Source organism: Telopea speciosissima, chromosome 2 (assembly GCF_018873765.1).
Source record: "Telopea speciosissima isolate NSW1024214 ecotype Mountain lineage chromosome 2, Tspe_v1, whole genome shotgun sequence".
NCBI classification, from domain to species: domain Eukaryota; kingdom Viridiplantae; phylum Streptophyta; class Magnoliopsida; order Proteales; family Proteaceae; genus Telopea; species Telopea speciosissima.
The window spans coordinates 69,083,745-69,106,674 of NC_057917.1; the positions used below are offsets into that span (position 1 = coordinate 69,083,745).

The window sequence follows — 22,930 nt, forward strand, 5'->3', positions numbered from 1 at the left end:
TGTCCATTGCGGGCCAATTCTTATTGGTATCGTATTGATTTCCAAAGTGACCAACCCCGATCCGAAAAACCAGTCTCTTATGACCACAGTTTTAGGAATCGGTATTGGTGTCGAACACAGGATCGGTCTTGGCCGATATTGATCCGATGTGAAGCGTCCCATATCTGTCTAGATTGGATGGACTTTCCCGTCCTTCATTTAAATTTTTTTGAAACATTTTTACCTTTTGCCCATACCAATCCACTGATACTGGAGCGGCCAGGTATCAGGATTGCAGACTTTGCCGATACTAATCCGGATCGGGCAATTCCACCGATCCCTAAAACCACGCTTATGACTACCCAAATGGGTTTTTCCTTCGGTACCTTTTGTCCATATCGATCCATCGATACAAGATCGACCAGGAATCAGGATTGTAGACTGCCAATACTGATACAGACTAGGGGATTCCACTGATCTGCTACTGAGCCCTAAAACCATGCTTATGACTACCCAAATGGGTCTTTTTCTTCGGTACCTTTTGACCATACCGATCCACCAATATAGGACCGGCCAGGAAACCAAATTGTAGACTGTCGATATCGATCTGGATTGGGCGATTCCACCGATCTGCTACCAATCCTTAAAACTATGCTTATGACTAACCAAATGTGTGTTTCCTTCCCACACACTACCTTCCTTCCCCTTCCCCTCTCCCTCCCTCCCTCCCCCCCCCCATTTTTTTTTTTTGGGGAGGGGGTTGTTTGTGAGTGGGGAAGTTAGAGGATGGAAAGTAAATCCAAACAACCCTTATTTTGATGGATACCTGAATCTGAGGGGTACAGTTGAACCTCACAAGTCACAAACAGTAAAAGTGCAGAACGCCAGAATGCCTGCCTGGACTGGGGCCTTCAGCAGTTTGGCTTATTTCCTCATCATTCATCATCGGTACAGAAGGGTCAAGATTCCTTACACTTCCATCCAATTCCCTCTCAACAGCTGGCATCAAAACCAGCCTTTCCCAGTGATACAATACAATAGATTTCCCTATACTTGTAATGGAAGTCTTCACCTTCTACTTCTTTAAAAACCTTTCAAACTCTCTCTCTCTCCCCCAGTCCCCTTAAAGTTTTAAATGCTAAAATAATGTCAAAATTGAGTTGGATCACAGTCACATTCATTGTACATTATTTGTACATGAGAGAGAGAGCGAAGACAGAGAGACGGGCAGTCACCTTCTTCTTCTTCTCTCTCTCTCTCTCTCAAGTCCCACCAAACAGTAACTAAATAAGAAATTTTTCTTTCTATCTTCTCTACTGGAAATCTGAAACCCCACCACTTCAAAGCAGAGTAGACTCCAAAATGCAACTAGAAAGAGGAATAATCCTCTCCCAATGAAGCATCATTCATGAAATTAAAAGAAGAAGAAGAAGAAGAGGGAGAAATGAAAGACAACCACAGAAAAGAAAACCCATATTGAGATTTCAGAGACAGAGACCATGCTAAGTGCTAACGGATCGAAAATGATAAACAGAGGTTGATAGAACAGGGGGGGAAAAAAAAAAGAAAGAAGAACAGACAATAAGAAAATGAAGATGGGGTAGATAAAAGTTCTACAATTGAAGCAATATCTCTATATTTCCTCTACAAACAATCAAGTACCCAGAAATTCCATCTCTTCAGTGCCAATACATGCTTAGCGAAGTAAAACATCTCAAGAAGAACCTGAAACTTTGGGAGATGTCACCGGAAACAGGGGCAAAAGCCGGGGCTCTGAGTCTCTTGGAGTCGTAATCGGAGACGGATGCAAATAGAACCCTTTCTCTGCAATCGCTTTTTCCTCCGCCATAGAATCGTTACTGTTACAAGTTGGAGGAGACCTATTAAAGGGGTCAGGGATCAAAGGCGTAACAGGGCTCAGAACAAGCCCAGGAAAATCTAGCAGACTTGGCGACAAGATCTCTGGCTTCCTCGGCGAAAACCCAGAATTCGGATGGACCAGTGCTCCAGGCATCAAAGGACTGATCTTGAGATTCTTGAGACTGTTTCTCCTCTCGTAAAGCTTGAAACCTTGTTTCTTGGGTCCAGACTTAATTGGAGGTATAGCGCTCTTGTTGGATGGATCAGCAGGGTTTGCCTTGGATGCTTGTTTGGCTGTCTCTGATGATCCAGTGAGCATCTGAACAACTTGCTTGAAGGATGAGGTATCAGCTTGAATGAAGGTCGTTGGGTAAGCATTAGCATCAGATCTGGAGATGGGTTTTGGCGTCAAGGGAAGTTGAACTCCATTGCTGTTGCTGCTACTACTGCTGCTGCTATTGCTCTTTGGAGAGGTTAAAGCAGATGGGTTCTCTCCCTCTTGACGCCTTGGAGAGTTCTCCATTGATGGGTAATGGGGTTGTTTCCCTTCTGCTGCTTTCACACACAGAGAGACAGAGAGACAGAGAGATAGAGAAAGAAAAAAAGAAAGAGAGAAAAAGGGTTTGAGTTAGTTCGGGTAGAGAAGAAGAAAAAGAGAGAAGGATGTGTGAAGAACAAGGTTTGATGAGATGATGAGATGACTTTTGTTTTCTTTCTTTCTTTCTTCTCTCTTCAAACTCTTTCTCACTCTTCCCCTATCTTTTATTAATCTTTCTTTTTTTTTTTTTGCAGTTCTGGTGATAATGGGTTTGCTCTTCTTTAGTTTTTAGAGGAGAAGAGAAGTGGGTGGTCCTCACTCGTCATTGGTCATTTGAGAAAATGCCCAATGGTTTCAAGGCAAAATACAAAGAGAAGCCATTGGTTGTGTTTGGAATTTCATGTATGTGAGGGTGTGGGGAGTTGTGATGTGGAAGAAGTCATCAAAAAGTTTCAAAATTTGCCATTGACTTCAGAGCTCTGACGCTGACTCTCTATTGTTAGAGATGCACTCATTTAACCTTACCACTCAAATCTGAAACAAACAGACAATAATTTTTTGCCTTTTCCCCTAATTCATAATAGACAAAATGGTATAATCTAATATGTTAGGTTAGATTATATTTTGATTCTCCACATAACCCTTCACTTCACTTTTCCAATATTATCTTTAGATTTTACTTTTCTTACTATTATGCCAACATCAAGAAGATACCTCTCAATCTCCATGGATATGAGCTTGCATTTTATCATGTCAGAAGTGGGCTAGTTTTTTTCTTTCTTTCTTTGTTTAGTAATATATGAATTGATTCCCACATGAGGTAGGGAGACTCTCTACTGGATCTTAACCTAAAATGGTTAATGGAGGCATTGGGAAAAGGAGCAAAGAAGGAGGGGAGGGGAGGAATCAAATTCTCATTTATAATGGAAAAGGGGGGAGAAAAAAAAAAGATGAATGGAAAGTGGGGACCATTTGCCTATTCTTCTTACTACTCTAGTGCAAAGATGAGACCTGTCATCTACAAATTCTCATAATTTTAAATGTCATTATGGTGTGGAGTTCCTAACTAACTTCACCTCCCATGCTAATTTAATGGCTTAACAAGATTTTAATTCACATAATTTGATTAAAACACAAGCAAACAAATTCTTCCCTCCCTAATTTACACAATTTGATTAAATTTGAAGCAAACAAATTCTCCCTCTTCTCTTTGTACCATGTATTAATATGTATCTTATGCAATATGCTTTGAATTTGTGATTTGATTAGGAGGTTTCGTATATTTCTCCATGATTTGATTTGATTTGATTAAAAGGTTTTTTATAATTATATTTTAGTGTGAAAAAGAAATAAGGAAAGATTCCAACTTGATTTAACAGAATAATGAGTTGAGATTATACCAAATCAGACCCAACTTTGATAACAATTTTTTTTTGGGGGTAAATAACTTGATAAAATTAGACTCCATCATCATCTTCTTCTTCTTTAGGCACTTCTTATCAATGCAAGAAGGAAATTTTGTGTAGAAAATGCTTTCATAAAACATTAACTTGATTGATACAAAAAACTACAAGGAAAAAACTCATTGCCCTCATTGAAGAACCCAACCCTAATTGACTGTGAGAAAGTGCTTCACGGCAAGGGCAAAGGAACTTCATATGGGTCACCAAAAATTGTGGGTATGGGTTCATATGGCGGCACTACAAGCCAGCCGGCTGGCCGGCCGGCCGGCCATTGGATATGGATGGATTCATTTGGGATTAAAGTGCCGGCCAGGATTGTATCACATTAATATTTGGTCAATGATTAATTCTCATGCAAATTCACTATCTTACCTCTCTTATCATTTTATCTTATCATCAATGTATTGTAATTCTTATCAAAAAAACATAAAATTTAATGTATTGTAATCATCAAGTTACGGGTTTGAAACATGGAAACAACCCTTTTACAAAGCAGCGGACTAAAGCTATATGCATTTGCCTCTCAGATCCTATAGTAGCGAGATCCTATAATATCAAGAGCTTGTTACACAGGGACATTTTTTTTTATTTTTATAAATCAATTAAAAAAAGCCAAATTTATAAGTGATTTTATTTTTTGGTAAAAACATATAAGTGAATAAAATTAAGATCATCAAATTGAGGAAAGAAATTCTTCAATAAAGTAAAAGATCATATCTCTTTACGAAGAGTGTGGTTCTTGTATGCACGTTAGCATCATGAGAGCAGGATTTCCGCCTTACATAAGGGGTGGGACGCGTCCCCTTGTCTTGGCATGGTGGTATATTGGTATACAGTATACTTCCCCACATTTAACTTTTCCTAAAGTTAATATAAGGGGAAATTTTTCTTATTTTTGGGATCCCAAAAGGCAAAAGCTTTTGAAGTTGTGTGGAATTTTTTTTTTAATGTTGGATTAGCCGAGAGTGGTATAATGGTAAATAAGAAATGGGTCAATGGCATATGATGGACGAAGGAAGTACCTAGGGTTTGTGGACCTAAAAGTGTCCGCTTTCGTTGAAATTCCACACCGTCAGAAGCAGAGGCGGTCAATGATGTGTTGGGTTGGGGCAGATTTTTATATTTTTTTGGCATCATGAGACCGGCCACTAAATTCCAAGCTTTTAAAGACCAAAAAAAACATTAAAAAATTGAGTGAATCATGGAAGACAAATGACCAAACCAAAGGCTTGTTTTCATGACAAATATCAATTAGTTGCGCCTTCCATGAAACAAATGAGAGACCGAAGGGCCAAAGAAAGGGAAATTTTGAAATATCAAGTGTATTAGGAATTGGTATTAGATTGGTCAATTTGTATCGGTATTGATCGACATTGATATCGACTCTTGGCTGATATTGAGTCGGTGATATGGTATGGATAAAGGGTAAATGATTAAAAAAAAAATGGTATCGTATTAATTTTTTTAAGGTAAAAATATCTTTTAAAATTGGTCGATATTCGTTCTAGATGCCTTGAACTGGAACCTTAATAAGGTTCTGTTTGGTTCTAGGAGAAATTAAAGTGAAGAAAACTAAAATAGATTTGGTAATCTTTATCCAACATGATTGTATATATTACTTAAACTTCTTATCAAGTAATTATATTTTTTAGATGTAATTTTTTATTTTATTTTATTTTTTGAAAATCAAGGAATTTAGATGCAAAGTACAATAAATTTTTATGACCAAATATGAAAAGATGTGGAGTTAATAATATAGAGGGCTATTGTAACATGTTGATTGCGAGTACAAAACTTGGAAACGACCTCTCCTACTAAGCAAAGGATAATGCTACGTATATTAATTTAACCCTCTCAGACCTTGCAGTAGCAGGAGCCTCGTAGACTGGATAGTTCCAAACGGTGTCTGAGTGTATTGCATTTTAATTTTTAAAAGGTTTTTTTTATTAAAAAAAAAAAAAACAAAAAAAACAAAGATTTTTTGAAGTTGGAATTGGAGTGGCCATATATATATATGGTTATGAAGGTGATGATGATATTTGATAAGAGTCAAAAAGCTTATGATTTAGAGGCATTACTTTAGTTAAGTTTTGGATCTTCCAATAGGTGAATAATAGATCGATCCGCTTTACCTGAACCAACCAGAATTCATCTCCATTGTCTCTAAATTAGTGCAGAATCTTAAACCAATCTATTCTCAACTTAAAACTCTTAAAATCTTTCCAGTGCGTGCTAAGGTTGCATCACTCACTTTTATTTATTGATTTTATTTCAACAATTTAGTGATTCTAATCTCTAACTCAGATTTGGTGGTCGATTTGTCTGTTTGGATACAGGATCAATTTTTATCTATTTTGATTCAAATCAGTTCAGAATTGGTCAAAAATCCTAGAGATTGAAACAAAGATTTCAATAAAATATATGATCTTGATTTTATAGATCTTGATTCAAAAGTCTTGTAAAGCTAGTTGATGGAAGTATGTTTCATTGTATTTTTTTTTATTTTAAATATTAAAAAAAGAAAATGAAGATCAAAGAGCATTCACGAGCGATTTTAGAAATATAATCTTGTAGATTCTAATCCAATTCTTTAAACCATGCCTATACCAAAACTAGTTCATTAGACATGTTAATAGATAACACCAATTCAACTTGACAAGGTCATATCAATATGCATGAATCTCGTTGTTGTCTGGTCGTGTAATCCTTGCATTAACGTGGAGCCGATCAACATGAATGAGATGGTAGTTTCATGCGTTCCTGTGTCTGGGAACAAGATGCACGCATAGCCTTCTTTTTTCCTTTGGCTTTGACAATGTACATTGAATTTGAACCTTTTCAAAACAAATTAAGCTTAATTATATCTCCTAACCAACTTGACTTTAAAAGCAAAAGCTGGATTATGATAACTACGGATAAAATTAGCCTTTATAAGTTGTGGGTTAAACAACATTACTTGATCGCGTGGCCTACGTGGCTCCTTGATAGTGGTTTTCATCCAAGTAATCTTCCACTTAGTGTGATATTAGCTTTAACAAAGGAACCCACTAAGAAAATTACTTTTGTTTTGAATATGATTGTTTATGAGTGATTGTTTATGAGTGTGTGTGTGTGTGTGTGTGTGTGTGTTTCTTTTGAAATTAGAAGTTTGATTGAAGAAGGGGAAGGAGTGGTGGGGTGATAAGGAAGATCGACCTTGACTCTTAGCTTGAGATGATTAGTTCTTAGACTCCTAACTTGGTAACTGTCCCAAACTTGTTCGGTGGAGTGGCCTACAACTTTTATTTTATTTGAGTCTTCAGCTTCCTTCTCTCTCTCTCTCTACTTCTAAAAACAATAATAATAAAGTCTTTGCTTGCTGACTAGTGAGTGTCCCATTCCTTGTTTCCACTTCCACCCAATGAATTCATATATGAATCAATGAATGAGAGAGAGAGAGAGAGAGAGAGAGAGAGAGAGAGATAGTAGCAGTGAATGTCATCATGTGGGCGCCACTTCCACTCCCTATGCCGTGAAAGTTGTGCCACACCACTGGAGGACTTTGGTACCCAAAAGAGTAGAGTGTGCCAGGGTGTCAAGGATATATCATATATGCTGTTGTGTTCAAATTATAACTCAGAGGACGATTTGACTCGGTGATCTACTGGATTTCTTCTTGAATAACAACTTATTTTAAGAGAACCTAGCATTGAGGGTAGGTGTATGCTAACACCTCTATGTTTGTCTTTCTTTTTAATATAAAATGATTTTATTGTCCTCTAATATATGATATTGTTTTATCGCACTTTATTGATGTACGTGTTCCTCTATGACACCTGCTTAGAGAATCTTCTCTCTTATTTTTAATTCTCTTCGATCACTAATTCTATTTAAGCCCTAAATATTTACTGAGGCAATGTTTGGTTGCAAATTATAACCAAAGCTAAAACCCCAATAACTTCATCAAAGGGAAAGAGGAGAAATGAAAGCTAATTTACCAAAAAAAATAAAAGAAAAGAAAGCCACCATATGATGGGAGGTCAAAATTAATTCATACACATATATGACCAAATGTTCCCTGTGCTGGGGGTGTAGGTTGTGCCTAGACATATAGGGATAAGTAAAATGACCATCCTATCCCCCTGAATGACAAGAATACTCAACCCATGTGTCTGGGCATAGTTTGAACTGCGGCACAGAGAACATCAGCTCTATATATATAAATTGCAGTCAAACCAAACAGGATCTTACCATCATGCTAATAATATTGAACAACTACCTAACTAGTCCATGAATTGGAAGACTTCTCTTATGAAGAAGGGATTTTTTATTTTTTTATTTTTAAAATTTTTGTTGAATATGAAAAAGAAGGGATATGATATAGAAACTGTGGTCTTATTTTGTTTTATTGGGGGGGGGTGTTTTAAGTCCCACAAGGTCCCCATATTCTTCACTCATCAGGGACAAGGATCATAGAGGGAAGGGATATATAGATGGACCACTCACTCGTTCCATGTTATGTGTGGCTCGATCAAGAATTGGTGACAAAGAGAGTTAGTAGCAGTAGTAGTAGAAGAGTGTAGGCAAACACACTAGCTGTCTCTGTCATTATTCTATTTTGTGCTCCCTTCTTCTTTACATCCATTAAATTATTTATTTTTGGATGAATATGGTTCACTTTCACTTTTACTTCTATTGTAGTTGTTTTAGTATTTAATCGATATCATTAATAATGTGGCAACAAGAGCCAAAAAGGTCAAAAAATTGAAAAGAAAGGAAAACCACAAGCTTTAAAGCATTACAAAAGCCAAAACTAATAACATTAAGTTATTGTAGGTTGTCCATATAGTGGAAGCTACGTAGAAAGAGAAGGAAAGAAAAGGCAAGGAAAAGTCAAGGAAATGGGAGAGTTTGAAGAGTAACCTTTGTACGGTTTGGCTATTTATCCAAAAAGTAAGAGACAAGAGTGCTCTATGAAAGTATCATTGTGATTAATGGATAATATGTGTTCAAATGCATCACATATATATATAAATATAGGGAGAAAAAAAAGTTACCCGATCCTGTGCTTAGCGTGGCGATCACACCTAAACATATATAGAACTTCTTTGGGACGTCTGAAAATGATTGCCTTACTTTCATGTTCTGTGTCTGGGTGTGGTCGTCATGCAAGGTGTACAATTGGGTAATGCTCTATTTTATATAAAAGACACATGACTGATCCAAATGATATGTATATACACACAGTTCCAATGACCAAAATGTCCAAATCATCGTCCGTCCACATGACTAAAATCATATAATCCAAAGATTTATTTGTTAGGCCATCTACCATAAAATTTTTCAAAAAAATGAAATATTCTCTCAATTCATCATTTAAGATTATAGTTAATAGCAATTTGTATGACTGTTTCATTAATCTTTCTATTTTCCCTGTTTTGTGCAATTCTTGAGTTGAGTTGTTTCTCTTATTGATCTTGGGAACACTAGATTTCTTCTTTCTCTTCAGCTTGCACCAAAACATGGTCTTAGGCTCTTAGCTCTTATTGTTCATGGTTGAGCAGGAAAGGAATTGACTGCCCAAATTTGGTATCCACCGAATCTTGCATTTTGATCCTGCTTTTTCACAGAATGATCTTTATGTTCTTAATTCAGGTGACATTAAAGCTGTATTGGCTACATATGGTGAAGGCATCAACAAAGTTGGCTCTAAGACTTATGGAAGTTATCCGATTCATTTTTTTTCTTGAATTCTGGTAGCTATCTCGGCAATGGCGTTGAAGAATACATACCAACTCATCTTCTTTTATACAAACAAATTTATTTTTTGTTTTGTTGTTAATTTTCAATATTTGGTAATAGCCCATGAGGTGTTCGATGAAATACTTAAACATTCTGAAATAAAGAATACATTCTAGCCAAATATGTATCTAAAAAATGTTCACATTTTCAATTAAGAGTGCATTACGCGTTAAATGATAATCTGCACTGCACTCCAGGTGATGTGGGGTAAACACCAAATTATAATGTCTAATGGGAATTAAATTTTCTATTCAAAAAAAAAAAAAAAAAAAAAAAAAGAGAGAAAAAATGGAGTTATCTCTCTCTCTCTCTCTCTCTCTCTCTATATATATATATATATATATATATATATAATTTTTTTTATTGCTATGAAGTCTTTCTTTTTCTACCCAAAAAAATAAAATCTTATAACTCAGCTCAATCAATCATTTAATTGAGCCAACGATTTGGTCTTTGCCTTATGAATTTTAATTGAATATCTTATGAAATTATTAGATGAGTCACATAAGTACATGTTACATATGTTTAAGATTGTCTAAGATTTTAGTTAGAAAAATCAACAAATTAAAAACAAAAAAAATATCTGTAATTTAAACTTTAAAAAATTATTGAAAAGTCAATCACTTAAGAAGAAGACGAAGAAGAAGAAGAAGATTAAATGGTAGGCTAAGTAAGAAACGGTCCAATACATTGTAGGTCAAACATTTGAAATGCCCCCAAATTATGATATGTGACCCAATAATAATATGCTCTTTGTCTTGTGAACACAACTACATGTTACACCTGTTTAAGATTGTCTTTAATCATAATTAGAAAATTTACAAAGTAAAGACAAAAATTATAATTTAATTAAAACTTCAAAAAAAATGATTGGAAGGTCAATTGCTTGAAAAAAAAAAAAAAAACATTAAATTGTAGTTGAAGTAAGAAAGGATCCAATACATGGTATTATATCAAGCAATTGAATTGCCTCAGAAAATTTGATTTGTTGACCCAATCATATGGCCCCTCCACATGTGCCAAAGCCTTAATTGATTGGCCATCTAGCATAGATTATTTTCCTACAAATTGAAATATTCTTCCAATGTGGACCTAAAATATAAAGGCCATATAGGTATGTATGTGTGAAAGGAAAATATAAATTATTATGTATCTACTTGATCGCATGGTCTTTACACAAACGTCTGGGCCAATGGGGGAGCACGTACGCCTGAGTATCTACCCAGGAGTAGAGGTGTCATTTCGCAGTACCCTATGAGAGGGCATAGAAAACACCACCAAGTAGAAATCTTTTTCTCAATTATTATTTAGATGGAATCATCATTGAGGAATATCTGGTTGATGGATTGTTTGCCTCATGAACTTGGAGAGAATATCATATGGAGACATGTTATAGAATTGTTTAAGAGTGTCTGCCATTGTAGTTTAAAAATATCTATGAGAAGAAGGCTGTTTTTATTTACTCTTTTCCTCAAAAAAGAAAAAAAAAACAAAAAGATTGCTTTTGCCATTTTTTGACATAACGTGATCCACATCAATAGTAGAGGGTGACGTGGTCAACATATGAAGCTCTGCGAACTGATTTATTAGAGTAACCATCCAACCAATACCTATCATCGATAGTCTTCTTTTGTTCACCAAAAAATATATTTTTGATAAAGAAGAAGAAGAAATGATTTATTTATTGTTTTTTTCTTTTACAATAGAAGGAGGTTTATTTAGCATATATTGTCTTACTGCTTATCCACCTTCCACTTACTTAATTGTCTTTGATTATATGAATATAATCACTTTTTGTGATAGCAAATTGGCAATCTAATTGGTTCCATAGCTACAGTTTCAAAATGATCCAAGTTGTAATCTTGGATAGATACAAAGTAAAGCATAAAGTTTAAAAACCCGAAATCGGGAATGAGATTGGCTTCTATCGATTTCGACTTGAGACGAATTAGAATTAAAATCAGTTGGAATCGGTCAAAACTTTAGAAAATATTATTGGAAAGAAACAAAAAAGATTTCCATAAGTCTTTGATTTTTTGAAGTTTTTTATTTCAAAGTCTTGTAATCTAGTTACAAGAGTTAAGTTTCATTGATTTTCTGTATTTTTTTTTAATAACTAAAAGAAAGAAAAAATGATAAAAATAAAGAAGAAGATCTAAATGCATCCATGGCCGGCTCTAAATAGGGTTTTTTGACAATCGGATATTGAACTGACCAATTCCACATATTCTGATCCAATTTTTAAACATAGAGAAAGAGAGAGAGGGGGAGAAAAAAGAATTCGTTCAGATCCTCCCACATGTTCAATCTTTTTTTCGCACTTTGCATTTTCCGTCTTCTCGTCTTAGTTCTTTTTTTTGGCCAGACTGCTTTTATTTATTTTTTTAACCCAAGAAAGTCTAGAATTTTACTAACCTAATACTAGAAAGCCTTGGTTGTGTTTCATTCACAATTATTATGACGCTTTCAAAAGGAATAGTATGGGAGAGCGTTCTTTGTGGGGGAGCACAGGGGCCATGAGTGCACGGCAGTCAATGAAATCGCACGCTGGCATCTTAGGAGTAGAAATTCCACCTTTCATGGGAGACAAGGCTGTCATTTTGTACCCCATTGTGTTTGGGCGTAGCCTGCGACCCCACCTCTCCCCCACTGAGAACATTTTCCTTAATAATATATATATAAAATTGTCTGCAACTTGTGGATTTATAAAGCCATGCAATTCTTTGGGTAGGAGATTTATGTAACTTGTGGATTCTAACTTAGCTAAAGCTTATTTTGTATTGCAAAATGGCTATGTAGTGGAGAAGTTGGAACAGATTCCAAGGAAATTCAAAGAAAATCTTGTGTACTAAAAAGGGAGGAGAAAGCAAAAAATGGTTAATTTGGTTACACAAAAAGATGGGTATAACCAAATAAGAAAGGGGTATTGGAATAAGGACCTCAAAGGGAGAATCACACTTCTCTTGAAAGTGGCTTTGGAGATTCTTATTGGAATCTAATAGTTCCTTTTATTTTTACTTTTCCTCCATCACTCACAAGCCAGATGCAAGTGTCATCCTCACCTGCTTCAGAACCTCTTAATCAGATCTGATATTGTCATCAGGCCGGTCCATTATGGCCGGCCTCATAATCTTTGGAGGTTCAAGTGTATCAAGGCCCAAAAGGAACCCATGAAGGCCCAAAACCAGCAAGCAAACCGAGCTCAATGATGAGTCATGTGCCAACCCATTTCACATGATTAGAATTGCCACCTTACCCACTAATTTTTTTCAAGCTTTTCTTGTTAATTTTGGCAATTCTTAGGCAGCAATGTGTTATGTGCCTAATGGGGTTCGATCTAGTGTATGAGCGTTAGGGCCAGCCTAATATGGGATAGGTTAAAGAGTTTGATTTAACGTATTCCATCAGCGCTGGAACTTTTGCCGTATTGGTCAAGTACCTAATATTTGGTATCAGAGGCGAACATCATGTATGGGTTCGAGTCACGGAAAGGGCTACCTACCGCCAGGCAAAAACCCTGGAGCAGAGTGGAGCCGCTTGGAAAGGGCTACCCACCGTCAGAATGAGAACCGCCGAGGACGATGGCTGCAAAAGCGTGGTGGTTTGTTATATGCCTAATGGGGTTCAATCTAGTGTATAGGTGCTAGATTGGACCAACCTAGTATGAGATAAGTTAAAGGACTTGATTTAACGCGTTCCATCGACTCTGAAACTGTTGGCGTATCGATGAAGTACCTGCCTAACACAAGGAAGGAATATCAATAAAGGAAAGTTAGACGAGAGAATAGACTTCAATTATGACATTAAAAGAGAAAAGAAAAATCACCAACCGATTTGGATGTATTTGGACGAATATCTCGATCAGTTGAACCACTCTCTATATTTGGGTTTTGAAAAATCCATTTTGAAGATCAACATTGGAACAACTTTCCAATTCTATTTTTGGGAATCATAAAATATTGGAGAAAACTGGATTTCAGAAAGTGACCAGCAGCCTTAAATTGAAGGAGATAGTCGTAGACTATGAACACTTGAAGGAGATCACAGTCAAGACGACACCCTAGCTGGACGATTTGAGGAGCTTGAGAGCACAAGCTGGGCCTTCCACCTTTATTTTGGGTTTATTTTTAGCATGTCTTAATTGCTAAGGAACCTAGAATCGATTAGGTTTTCCTTACGTTTTAATTGCTTTTGTTTTGATGTAATTTCACTCATAGGATTTAGTAGGTTTAGAGATTAAATTTAGGGTTTTCTTTTGCTATAAATATATAAGAGTAATGCTCATCGAAGTGGTGAAAAAATTGATTAATAAAATTGTTATTCAATTGAGTATTTTGGAACCTAGAAGAGTTCAACGCTTGAAACCTTGAAGAGTTTCACCACAATATCAAAGAATTGTAGTTTTTCTTGTTGCTTTCATTCCTATATATCTCTTTGTTTGAGACAATACTCGCATACGTCTGCAAGAGTATGTGTTCGATTCTCTTGATCCGCCGCTTCCATGATGAGGCTACATAATTGAATAGCTTCTTTCAATTTTAAGTTACCTCAGCCAGCCTGGGAAATTAGTATATTTACAATCTCTCATAATGAAAAATGCAGCGCGCCTTCTATCTTTTCAGATGCTAGTAGATGAAAATTAAAATAAGAAACTAATATTCCTAAATCGTGCATAAAACTTTGGAAGTTGCATAAACCCCTTAAACATTGGTTGCCGTTTCCGAAATGGTATTATGGTTCCCATAACTCCATTCTAACGAAAAGTTATGACCTTCGAAAGTTGAATTGGAAAATTAATATCGTGGACCTGATCAGGTAGACTTCTACCTGTCCAACAATCCAGAAATTATTTGAAAACCTTCTCTAGCTACATCATTCATTCTCAATTTCCCTTGGTTAAGAGCGTACCTTATGCTTATCCTTCAACCTCTTCCAGATCTTACAATCAAACATTAAGTCTCAGGTTTTAATCCAAGAAGTGTGGAAGCAATAGCAATTTGGATCCTATATGGCTGGGCGGCCGAGTGGCCATTGTGTGGCCTCACATAGGCAGGGAGTGGACGTCACTCGGTCAGGGTGCTCGGGCAATGGGTAAGGTGGTCATTTTGCCCCTACCTGTGTGTGGGCCACACAATGGCCACACGGCTGCCTGGCTGTAGAGGATAAAAATCCAAGCAATAGTATCATCAAAGATCTTCCTGCAACATATATTCTTCAGAGCATTATTTTGAGCTCCATAAAAAAGATTCAGAAATATTTGGGCCTAAACCATCAAGATAATACTTGTCCAGGGAAGCCGATACAACAATCCAAGTCTAAAGGTAATCACTAAAGTTTGCATCTCTTATGACATGATATTCTGGGTTCTCTTATCCACTTCTTGGTTGTGTCCGTTGTTTTTTTACTTTATTAAGAATTCCTGTTGGATCGGATTATAATGAATCTTTTCGGATTTCGTAAGAAGCTCTTTCTTTATTCGTTATTAGAAGGACAATAAAACAAGAATAGGATTATCCTACATGAAATAGAAGGACGATTTGTGCTGTGATGGGTCCTGGTAGCTAAGCCCTTGCTAATAATTATGGGTAGGCATCTTGCATAATTGAATGTACAGATGAATCAGTTCAGATAAAAAAATAGATTTGAGGAAGTGTTATAAGTTCTTCATTTTTTTTTTTTTGGGTGTAATTCAAGGGCTGAATGGCCATCATGGCCCCACAAGGAGGCAAAGAGGGGACCCACAAAGGGGTTCAAATATGATACCAACGGGCTCCACTTCTTGGAAAGCAATTAAATGTGGATTAGGTGTCGTTGAGGAGACTTGAAACCACCGATCAAGCTTCCGACGCTATTTCTCAAAAAGAACAACTAACCAACAGGGCAAGCCCTTGATCGACATAAGTTCTTCATTTACTACCATTAGTAGCTCATAGTTCGATTTACCTTGCGAAAACATATCTTATCTTTAGCGATGGTAAACGTTCGGCAGTAGTGATCACATAATGCGACATTTCATATTACCGCCGCAAAAGGGGACTAATTCTGAGTTCTGATTGTGGACACTGGGTATGGTTGCGCATGTTTGCATGTTCATTGATTTGACATGAACATGTTGCTTATCGATTAGATTCAACTAATCTTTTTATCGAACCCAGATCAGGCTCATGCACGTGGACCGTCCTTGGGACCCGATCTCCACCCACATGGGACCCACTGCCCTCACTGTGGGTCCCCTGGATCCCAAGTGGATGGAGATCAGGTCCCAAGGGCGGTCAAGCTGATCTACCAGCGGGTAAAGGTTCAAAAGAGAGATCCAAGAATGTAATATTTTTTCGGTTGGAGGTGGACCATGTGTAGGGGTGTAAATGAATAATTAAAATTCATTTTCGTATCCGTTTAGCATTATCCGAATCCATCCGAAAGCTAAATGGATGCGGATACGAATAGGCTATAGCTATCCGAAAAGTTATATTTACATGTAAACAGATAAAATATTCGATCCGTATCCGTTTAGCACTATCTGAATCCGTCCGATAGTTAATCGGATGCGGATGCGGATATAGCACTATCCGAGCCGAATCCGATCCGTTTACAGTCCTAACCATGTGGTTACATCAAATTAAGGGCAAGAAAATTCAAAGGCAATATTTCAAACCTATGACTACTAGCTAACACAATAATAATTGACAGTAACAACTTATAGCCCATGTATACTAATAATAATAATAATAATAATATCAATGGTGCGTAAAGGCCCATTGCTATCAAGAGGTCTTGAGTTCAAGCCTCCTTGTGCACATCCTACATCCTCCCTTATCTATCAAAATAATAATAATAATAATAATATAATAGAAAAGAGAAAGCTACCTGGGTGCATGCGGTATGCTGCTACTGTACCCAGACATAAGGGTGAGTAGAATGACTGTCATGCCCCCAAGAATTTCTGCCTTTCCTTGGACAATTAATCTTTCCCCTTCTCAGTTGTAAACATAAAATGACATTAATATTTTTGATTACATAACTAATTCACATGCATAATTTTTCTCTATGTTCCACCAATAGTTGCATAAAAACTGCATTTCTGAATTGGGGGAGGGGTATTGTTGGATTAAAATCCTCTTCAATTCCCTAAAAGTGCAATGCGGTGCAGTTCTGGGCTGGGAGCTTGGCACCATTGGATTTAGCAGTTTCCATGTGTCGAGCTCTCAGCCCTAAACTGCACTACACCGCACTTTTAGGGAATTGAAGAGGATTTTTTTTCTTCCGTATTGCTGCTCTTGACCCAAGTAATGATAATTCTGGTATCCACAGTTTGAACTACAGATGTAAGTTGAAATTGTATTTGTTTTTTTTTCTTGAAAAACACAACACTACTTGATCGCGTAGTTCCTATGTACAAAAATAGAAGCGTGCGAAAGTACCACCCCACCACATGGAATAAAAAACCACTTCTATATTGATGCCCTTGTGTGTGCTCTCATTGACCTGTGGTTTTAGTGCACGGTATAGGAACGGGTATCAATGATCCGCAAAACCGATACGATACCGATAAGATAGCGGCATGGATCGGATAAAATTACCCCTAAATTTCCTTAAAAAAGAGTTTTTTTGATCATTTTACCCCTTGTCCGTACCGTGCTACCGATACGATATCAGTGACTAGCAAAACCGATACGTATCGATACGAGCGATACGATAGTGATACTTAGAACCATGCATTGACCCTAGCACCATAGCTAATTAACTAGTGATAAGGCTATTAAAAGTGATTGTTCTTAAGATTTACGGAGGTATTTAATTGAGGGGGCACTGTTATCTGTGCCGCAGCGTAGGCTACACCCAGACACATGGAGGTGGGCGCAATGACCATCCTGCCCCCTGCACAGTCTGCCCATGTGCCTGGGCACAGCCTGCAATGCGGCACAGAGAACATTCTCCCTTAATTGTGAATTTCAAAAAGTGATGTTAATGTGTTCTTTGCAGTTTTCTAGCAGAGACAGGTCTTGTAAGATGGATATGCATGGTGCCAAAAGATCAAATGAAGAAAACAAGAAAAGAAACTCATGGTGATGCTGATGTTCAACTTTTGCATACATAATAGCATTTAAGACTAGAAGCATCAACAAGAATCAGAAAATAAGGCCTCAAAGGACCGGTTTATGCCAATATTTATATCAGATTGGATGAGAAATACACATTTTGCTCATGAGTGTTACAAAGACAAAGAAGAGCAGTAGAATTAGAAGAAGAAGAAGAATGCTCAGAAACAGTTAAATAAGAAGGAAGGACAATATTCCTACATTATTGAAGGAATGAAGCATTAATGCTCATTCAGCCTTCGCTTCCTTCACCACCTCCTTTGGTTTCCCCTTCTTGGGCTTCATGAAACAGAAGCATGAGCAGCAAGGACACTGGAACAAGAACTTCATATTGGGTGCCTTGGTTTTGGCTAAATGTTCAGAAATCAGGTCTCCTCTGTATGAAGGTAGTGTAGCCCTTAAGAAGTTTTTTCTTCTTTTTTTGCTACTTTATTACTCAACCTTTGGATTCCATTCCCATCACTTTCAGAAAAAATAATATGCCTAATCTCTCCAGTCTATCAGTAGGGTTATGAATGCTTTATCTTTTTGTGGGGTCATTTTTGGCAACTAGTGGAAAAAGAGGGACTCTTTATCATTTCTTTTCCAACAACTATTTGTGGGTTGGCAAGCAATTGGAAACACAGACAATGACGGTTTTTTCACTGTGTAGCTTGTGTGTAGGGATGTAGATGGATCAGATTTGGTTCGGATCCAGATCGGATGTGATCAGATTCGAATATTTCTTGGCTGAATATAGATACCTTTAAATAGATTCAGATGCGGATCAAATTCGAATTTGTGATAATCCATTTACATCTTTGCCTTGTGTAATCTTGACCTTCTTCCCCTAACAGATATAATTCACTCTCAATCGATATCTCTTAAATCATTATTATCTTTTTCTTGTATTCTAGACCTTGTCTAGTCTTTAAAAACCCTCAAGATCATTATTTACTTAGTTTTTTATTATTAAGTATTTGAATTTTTTTTTCAGATATCTTTAAACGGATGCGAATTGGATTCAAATTTTCGATTATCCATTTACATCCCTATTAGCTTGGGTGGTTAAAAGCAGAGGAACTAATTTTCATCTCGATCCAATGTTCATATCAGCTTATACTACCAAACAATTTATATTAGAATTTTTCATATAACTCTATAATCATCATGTGAAGAAGACATTGAGAGCCGGTATAAGCATGATTTTGGCTTGCTTTTTGGTATAATCACGGTCATCATTGTCCCTTTTTTTTTTTTTGTTGTTGTTGATGTAGGAGATTTCTTAAAATTCCAAAGAAGTGGTTGACAATACAGACCAGCAATTGCGTCATGACGATGTTAATCACATGCATTAAACTGAAATTAAAATGGAGGAACTAAACTCCATTAGGTCAAAAACAATTTGGATGATTGTTCTGATCAATCTCTTCTTGAATCCAAGCTTTTCTGACGTTCACATGTTATCTCCGGCGATCATGAACAGTGTCTTCTAGTCTTTGTCTCTCACTCTAATAACACAGTGTAGATGGTAATGCTATGTCAAATTTTCAAAACCAGCTGAACCCATCTACGAATAATTATCACCTCCAAATCGTTGCCCGTTTCAATTTTCTCTAATTTTTCACATAGGAGTAGAAATTACCACCTTACTCCACTTTGGGCAGTGTGTTCGGGCAGGGGGTAGGGTGGTTATTTCCACTTCTATGTGAGGAATTGAAAGAATTAGAGCGGGCAGCGAATTGGAGGGGATAACTATCCTCTTTTTTTTGCCTAATAGGACAGGTAACTTAACCATCTCATGGCAACCGCTCTGCAGTGCCTTGCAGCTTGTTATTCGGGCTTGAGAGCTCAATGGTGCGAGCCCAATTGACCCCCCTTTTTTTTTTTTTTATCTTCTTTCTTCTCGAGCCCAATATGGTTGAATGTCGCATCTTTCACTTGTCATAAATTTAGATTGAAAAAATCGAGATCATAAATTTCTCTAAGTGGACCCTATATATCATGTTTTAATTTTTTTTCTTCTCCCTTCTACGGTTTAGTGTATCGATTTCTAAGCTTCTTTGGCTATAAATTTCTCATTCACCTAAAAAAACAAGGCTGAATAGGGGAAAGGCACTTAAGTACGTACCCCCCCCCCCCCCCATGTGTTTACATCCCATCAAGGGTTTGTCAAGTTGTAACTCAGCTAGTCACAAAAACATTGTAACCCATTTAGAGGAGCCCAATCCTCTTGCAATGCCCACTGAAAAACTGAAAATTGGATGGGAAGGAGACAAAAGATAATGGGAAAATTACATGATTAGCTACTTTTGGGTTTTTCATTTACAAAATTGTCCACCCTATGTTTGAGTTAACAAAAATAGACAAAATAAAGTTAAGATTTACAAAACTGGACAAAATAGTATCTCTCCCTCCCACACTTACTTTTTTAGACATTTTTACCCTTGTCATTGCCTTCTCGCCCAGGCATCCTCCGTTCCCTGCAACCCTACCTTTGTCCCAGCCACCGCCATTCTCTGCTACCCCAAGTAACAGAGGGGGAAAAAAAAGAGATTTTTTTTCAGAGGGGAACTGTCGAGGAAGGAAGGAGAGTCACTGTTTTGTCTAGTTTTGTAAAACTAAACTTGTTTTTGTCTATTTTTGTTAATTCAAACATAGGGTGGACAGTTTTGTAAATGAAAACCCAAAAGTAGCTAATCATGTAATTTTCACAAAGATAATTTGATATATTTTATTTGGAAAAGATAACGCCATCTGGGTGCGTGCAGTACGTATATACTGCCCCTGCACCTAGACACAAGTGTTGGGTAATCACTTCCCACCCCAATCATTGGTTTTGATGATAACAAACAAACCTGTTTGAAAATGAACATCAAGCCAAGAAGTCAAGAAACCAAGAAGCCCAGAACCAAAGAATCAAAGAACTTGGATGATCAAGGATACTGAAAAGTCATGAGAAGCTTCTTCAATAAGAAAATTTAATCAAGATCTTTTGAAGATTGAAGAACATCTTTGAAGATGTCAATATGAAGCTCAAGATCGAAGACTCAACCCTGTAGACACACACCACTTACACACAATGTACTGCATGATAATTTTAAATGAAAATTGCATTGCATACATCATGCATTTTAGAGGCCTTAGGAAGCTAGATTATAAACCATAATGGCCTTAGTATTAATAGGGTTTAATATGTGTAAGTACCCACTGAGAAAAATCACAAAAAATACCGTCTGTGAACCTGTTTCAGAACTGGTCGACCGATTGATCTTACACAGATCGACCGCTGGTCACACTAGTTGAAGTGGGACGTACTAGTTGGGGAACCGATCGTCCAACACCAACCGGTTCCACAACCGGTCGACCGGCGATCGACCAGTTGGTGCATTTTGATTCCAACGACTATATTTTCAGCTGCTCTCTTAAAGAGGTCGACCGGCACACAAAGTTGTAGACCGATTTGATTAAAAACTCCGTTGTAATTCAAACTTAACCCAGATTTTTTGTATAAATAGAGCATCTTCTTAGCTTTAAATACAACACTTGAAAACCCCCAAGTACTAGCCATTGAAGACTTGTTTGTGTGAGTTTCAAATCTAGCGAGAGCTATATTCAAGCATCAATCTCAAGCTCTCTTTGTTGAAGTTTAGCCATCTCGTACAAGCATCATTCAAGAGAACTTCAACACATCAAAGACCTTCTCCAAATTCATATTTCAAGCTTTATTATGTTGAAGGCATTTCATAGAGCATTCATATACATATCATTCTTCACTTGCAAGGAATACGTGACACATTTCTTGCGTAGCTAATCCTTACCTTTTATCTTTCAATTGTTTATGCTTTTGAGTTAAGAAAACATTTTCACCTTAATCTAGACTGTACTTAGATTAGTGTGTAGGATCCTCTTATCCTGCGAAAAAGAGTTAGGATCCTCTTATCCTGTGAAAAAAAGTTGTAAAGGTGTTCTTCCCATCTACTGTACTGAAAGGAAGTTACTAGTGGAATTCTCTCAAGGTTGAAAGGACTGGATGTAGGCTTGGTTTAGCCGAACCACTATAAATCTTGTGTCTTCCTATTTTCGCATTATTTTTATTTACTTTTTTGTTTCAAACACTTAATTGGGAGACAAATCGAAAAAGATTTAAAATTCACTAGTGATAACCTATTCACCCCCCTCTAGGTTATCTCACAACAAGGGCAGGTGAAATGATCATCACGTTCTTGAGAAATTTTGTATTTCACCCACCCTATGTCTGGACGCAAGGGCAGCATAGTGCAACACACAGGCAATGCGATCACACATGCCCTGATCGCATTGCCTGTGTGGCTCCTACGCTTACACACAAAAGTACACAAAAATACCATGCTACTTCCATGAAAAGGTGAAATTCCCACAGAGATCAATGCTTGTGTGTGCTCTCCCCCGTTGGCTAACATGGACTTGCAGGTAGGGCTATAAACATATCGGATTCGGCTCGGATAATGCTATATCCGCATCTTCATCCGCATCCGATTATCTATCGGACGGATTCGGATAGTACTAAACGGATACGGACACAGATACAGATCGGATTTTTTATCCGTTTACGTGTAAATATAGCTTTTCGGATAGCTATAGCCTATCCGTATCCCCATCCGTTTAGCTTTCGGACGGATTCGGATACCGCTAAACGGATACGGACAAGGATATGGAAACGGATTTTGACTATTCATTTACACCCCTACTTGCAGGCTCTAGAGGATCACATCTTGTAATGAATTTCTTTACAGAGGGTGTAATTGGTATTGCACACCCTATAAACCAACTCATTAGGCTCATTGAAAAAGGAGATTCTCCAGCGGATACAGAAATAATGAAGGGGAAGGGCCGGTGAAGTTGCAAGGAAGATTGGAGCACTCTACTTAGAACTTGTAATAAGGTTTGCATATAAAATGTGGAATGTCAGATATGAAGATGCAACTTCATTCATTTACCCCTCCTCGATCAGATTGGAGAAATCTCTGTAAAAGTTCAATCGGGTTGTGGGCATGTTTAACTCTAGACGGTCTTTAAACGGTGTAAACCTAAAAGTCAATAACAATTTTCATCAGAAAATTTAAAAAACATTAACTACAAGAATGATTTTAACAAAATTTTAATGAACTGAAGAGGGAAAAAGAAAAAAAAAATCCATAGAACAGAATGTGGTTATCCAAACATAACTCTATCACTCTTTGTTTTAATTT

The 22,930-nt window shown here is 37.0% G+C and overlaps 1 protein-coding gene across 2 annotated transcripts; it reads right to left on the minus strand.

Moving 5' to 3' along the window:
• Nucleotides 1-1,465: 1,465 nt before the first annotated feature.
• On the minus strand, nucleotides 1,466-2,602 carry LOC122652275 (VQ motif-containing protein 4). 2 transcript variants are annotated; one of them, XM_043845974.1, is made up of 2 exons: nucleotides 2,451-2,602; nucleotides 1,466-2,420 (listed from the first exon to the last, which is right to left on the minus strand). In XM_043845974.1, exon 2 carries the CDS (start codon nucleotides 2,360-2,362, stop codon nucleotides 1,694-1,696), a length of 669 nt encoding a protein of 222 aa, XP_043701909.1. In that variant the 5' UTR covers nucleotides 2,363-2,420; nucleotides 2,451-2,602; the 3' UTR covers nucleotides 1,466-1,693. The 2 variants fall into 2 exon arrangements, with proteins under 2 accessions (XP_043701909.1, XP_043701910.1); XM_043845975.1 differs by having other exon boundaries at nucleotides 1,466-2,417; nucleotides 2,448-2,602.
• Between the last annotated feature and the right edge of the window lie 20,328 nt (nucleotides 2,603-22,930).

Bases quoted from the DNA above. Each gene is read 5' to 3' on its own strand.
- LOC122652275 (XM_043845974.1), bottom strand. From the start codon at position 2,362: ATGGAGAACTCTCCAAGGCGTCAAGAGGGAGAGAACCCATCTGCTTTA.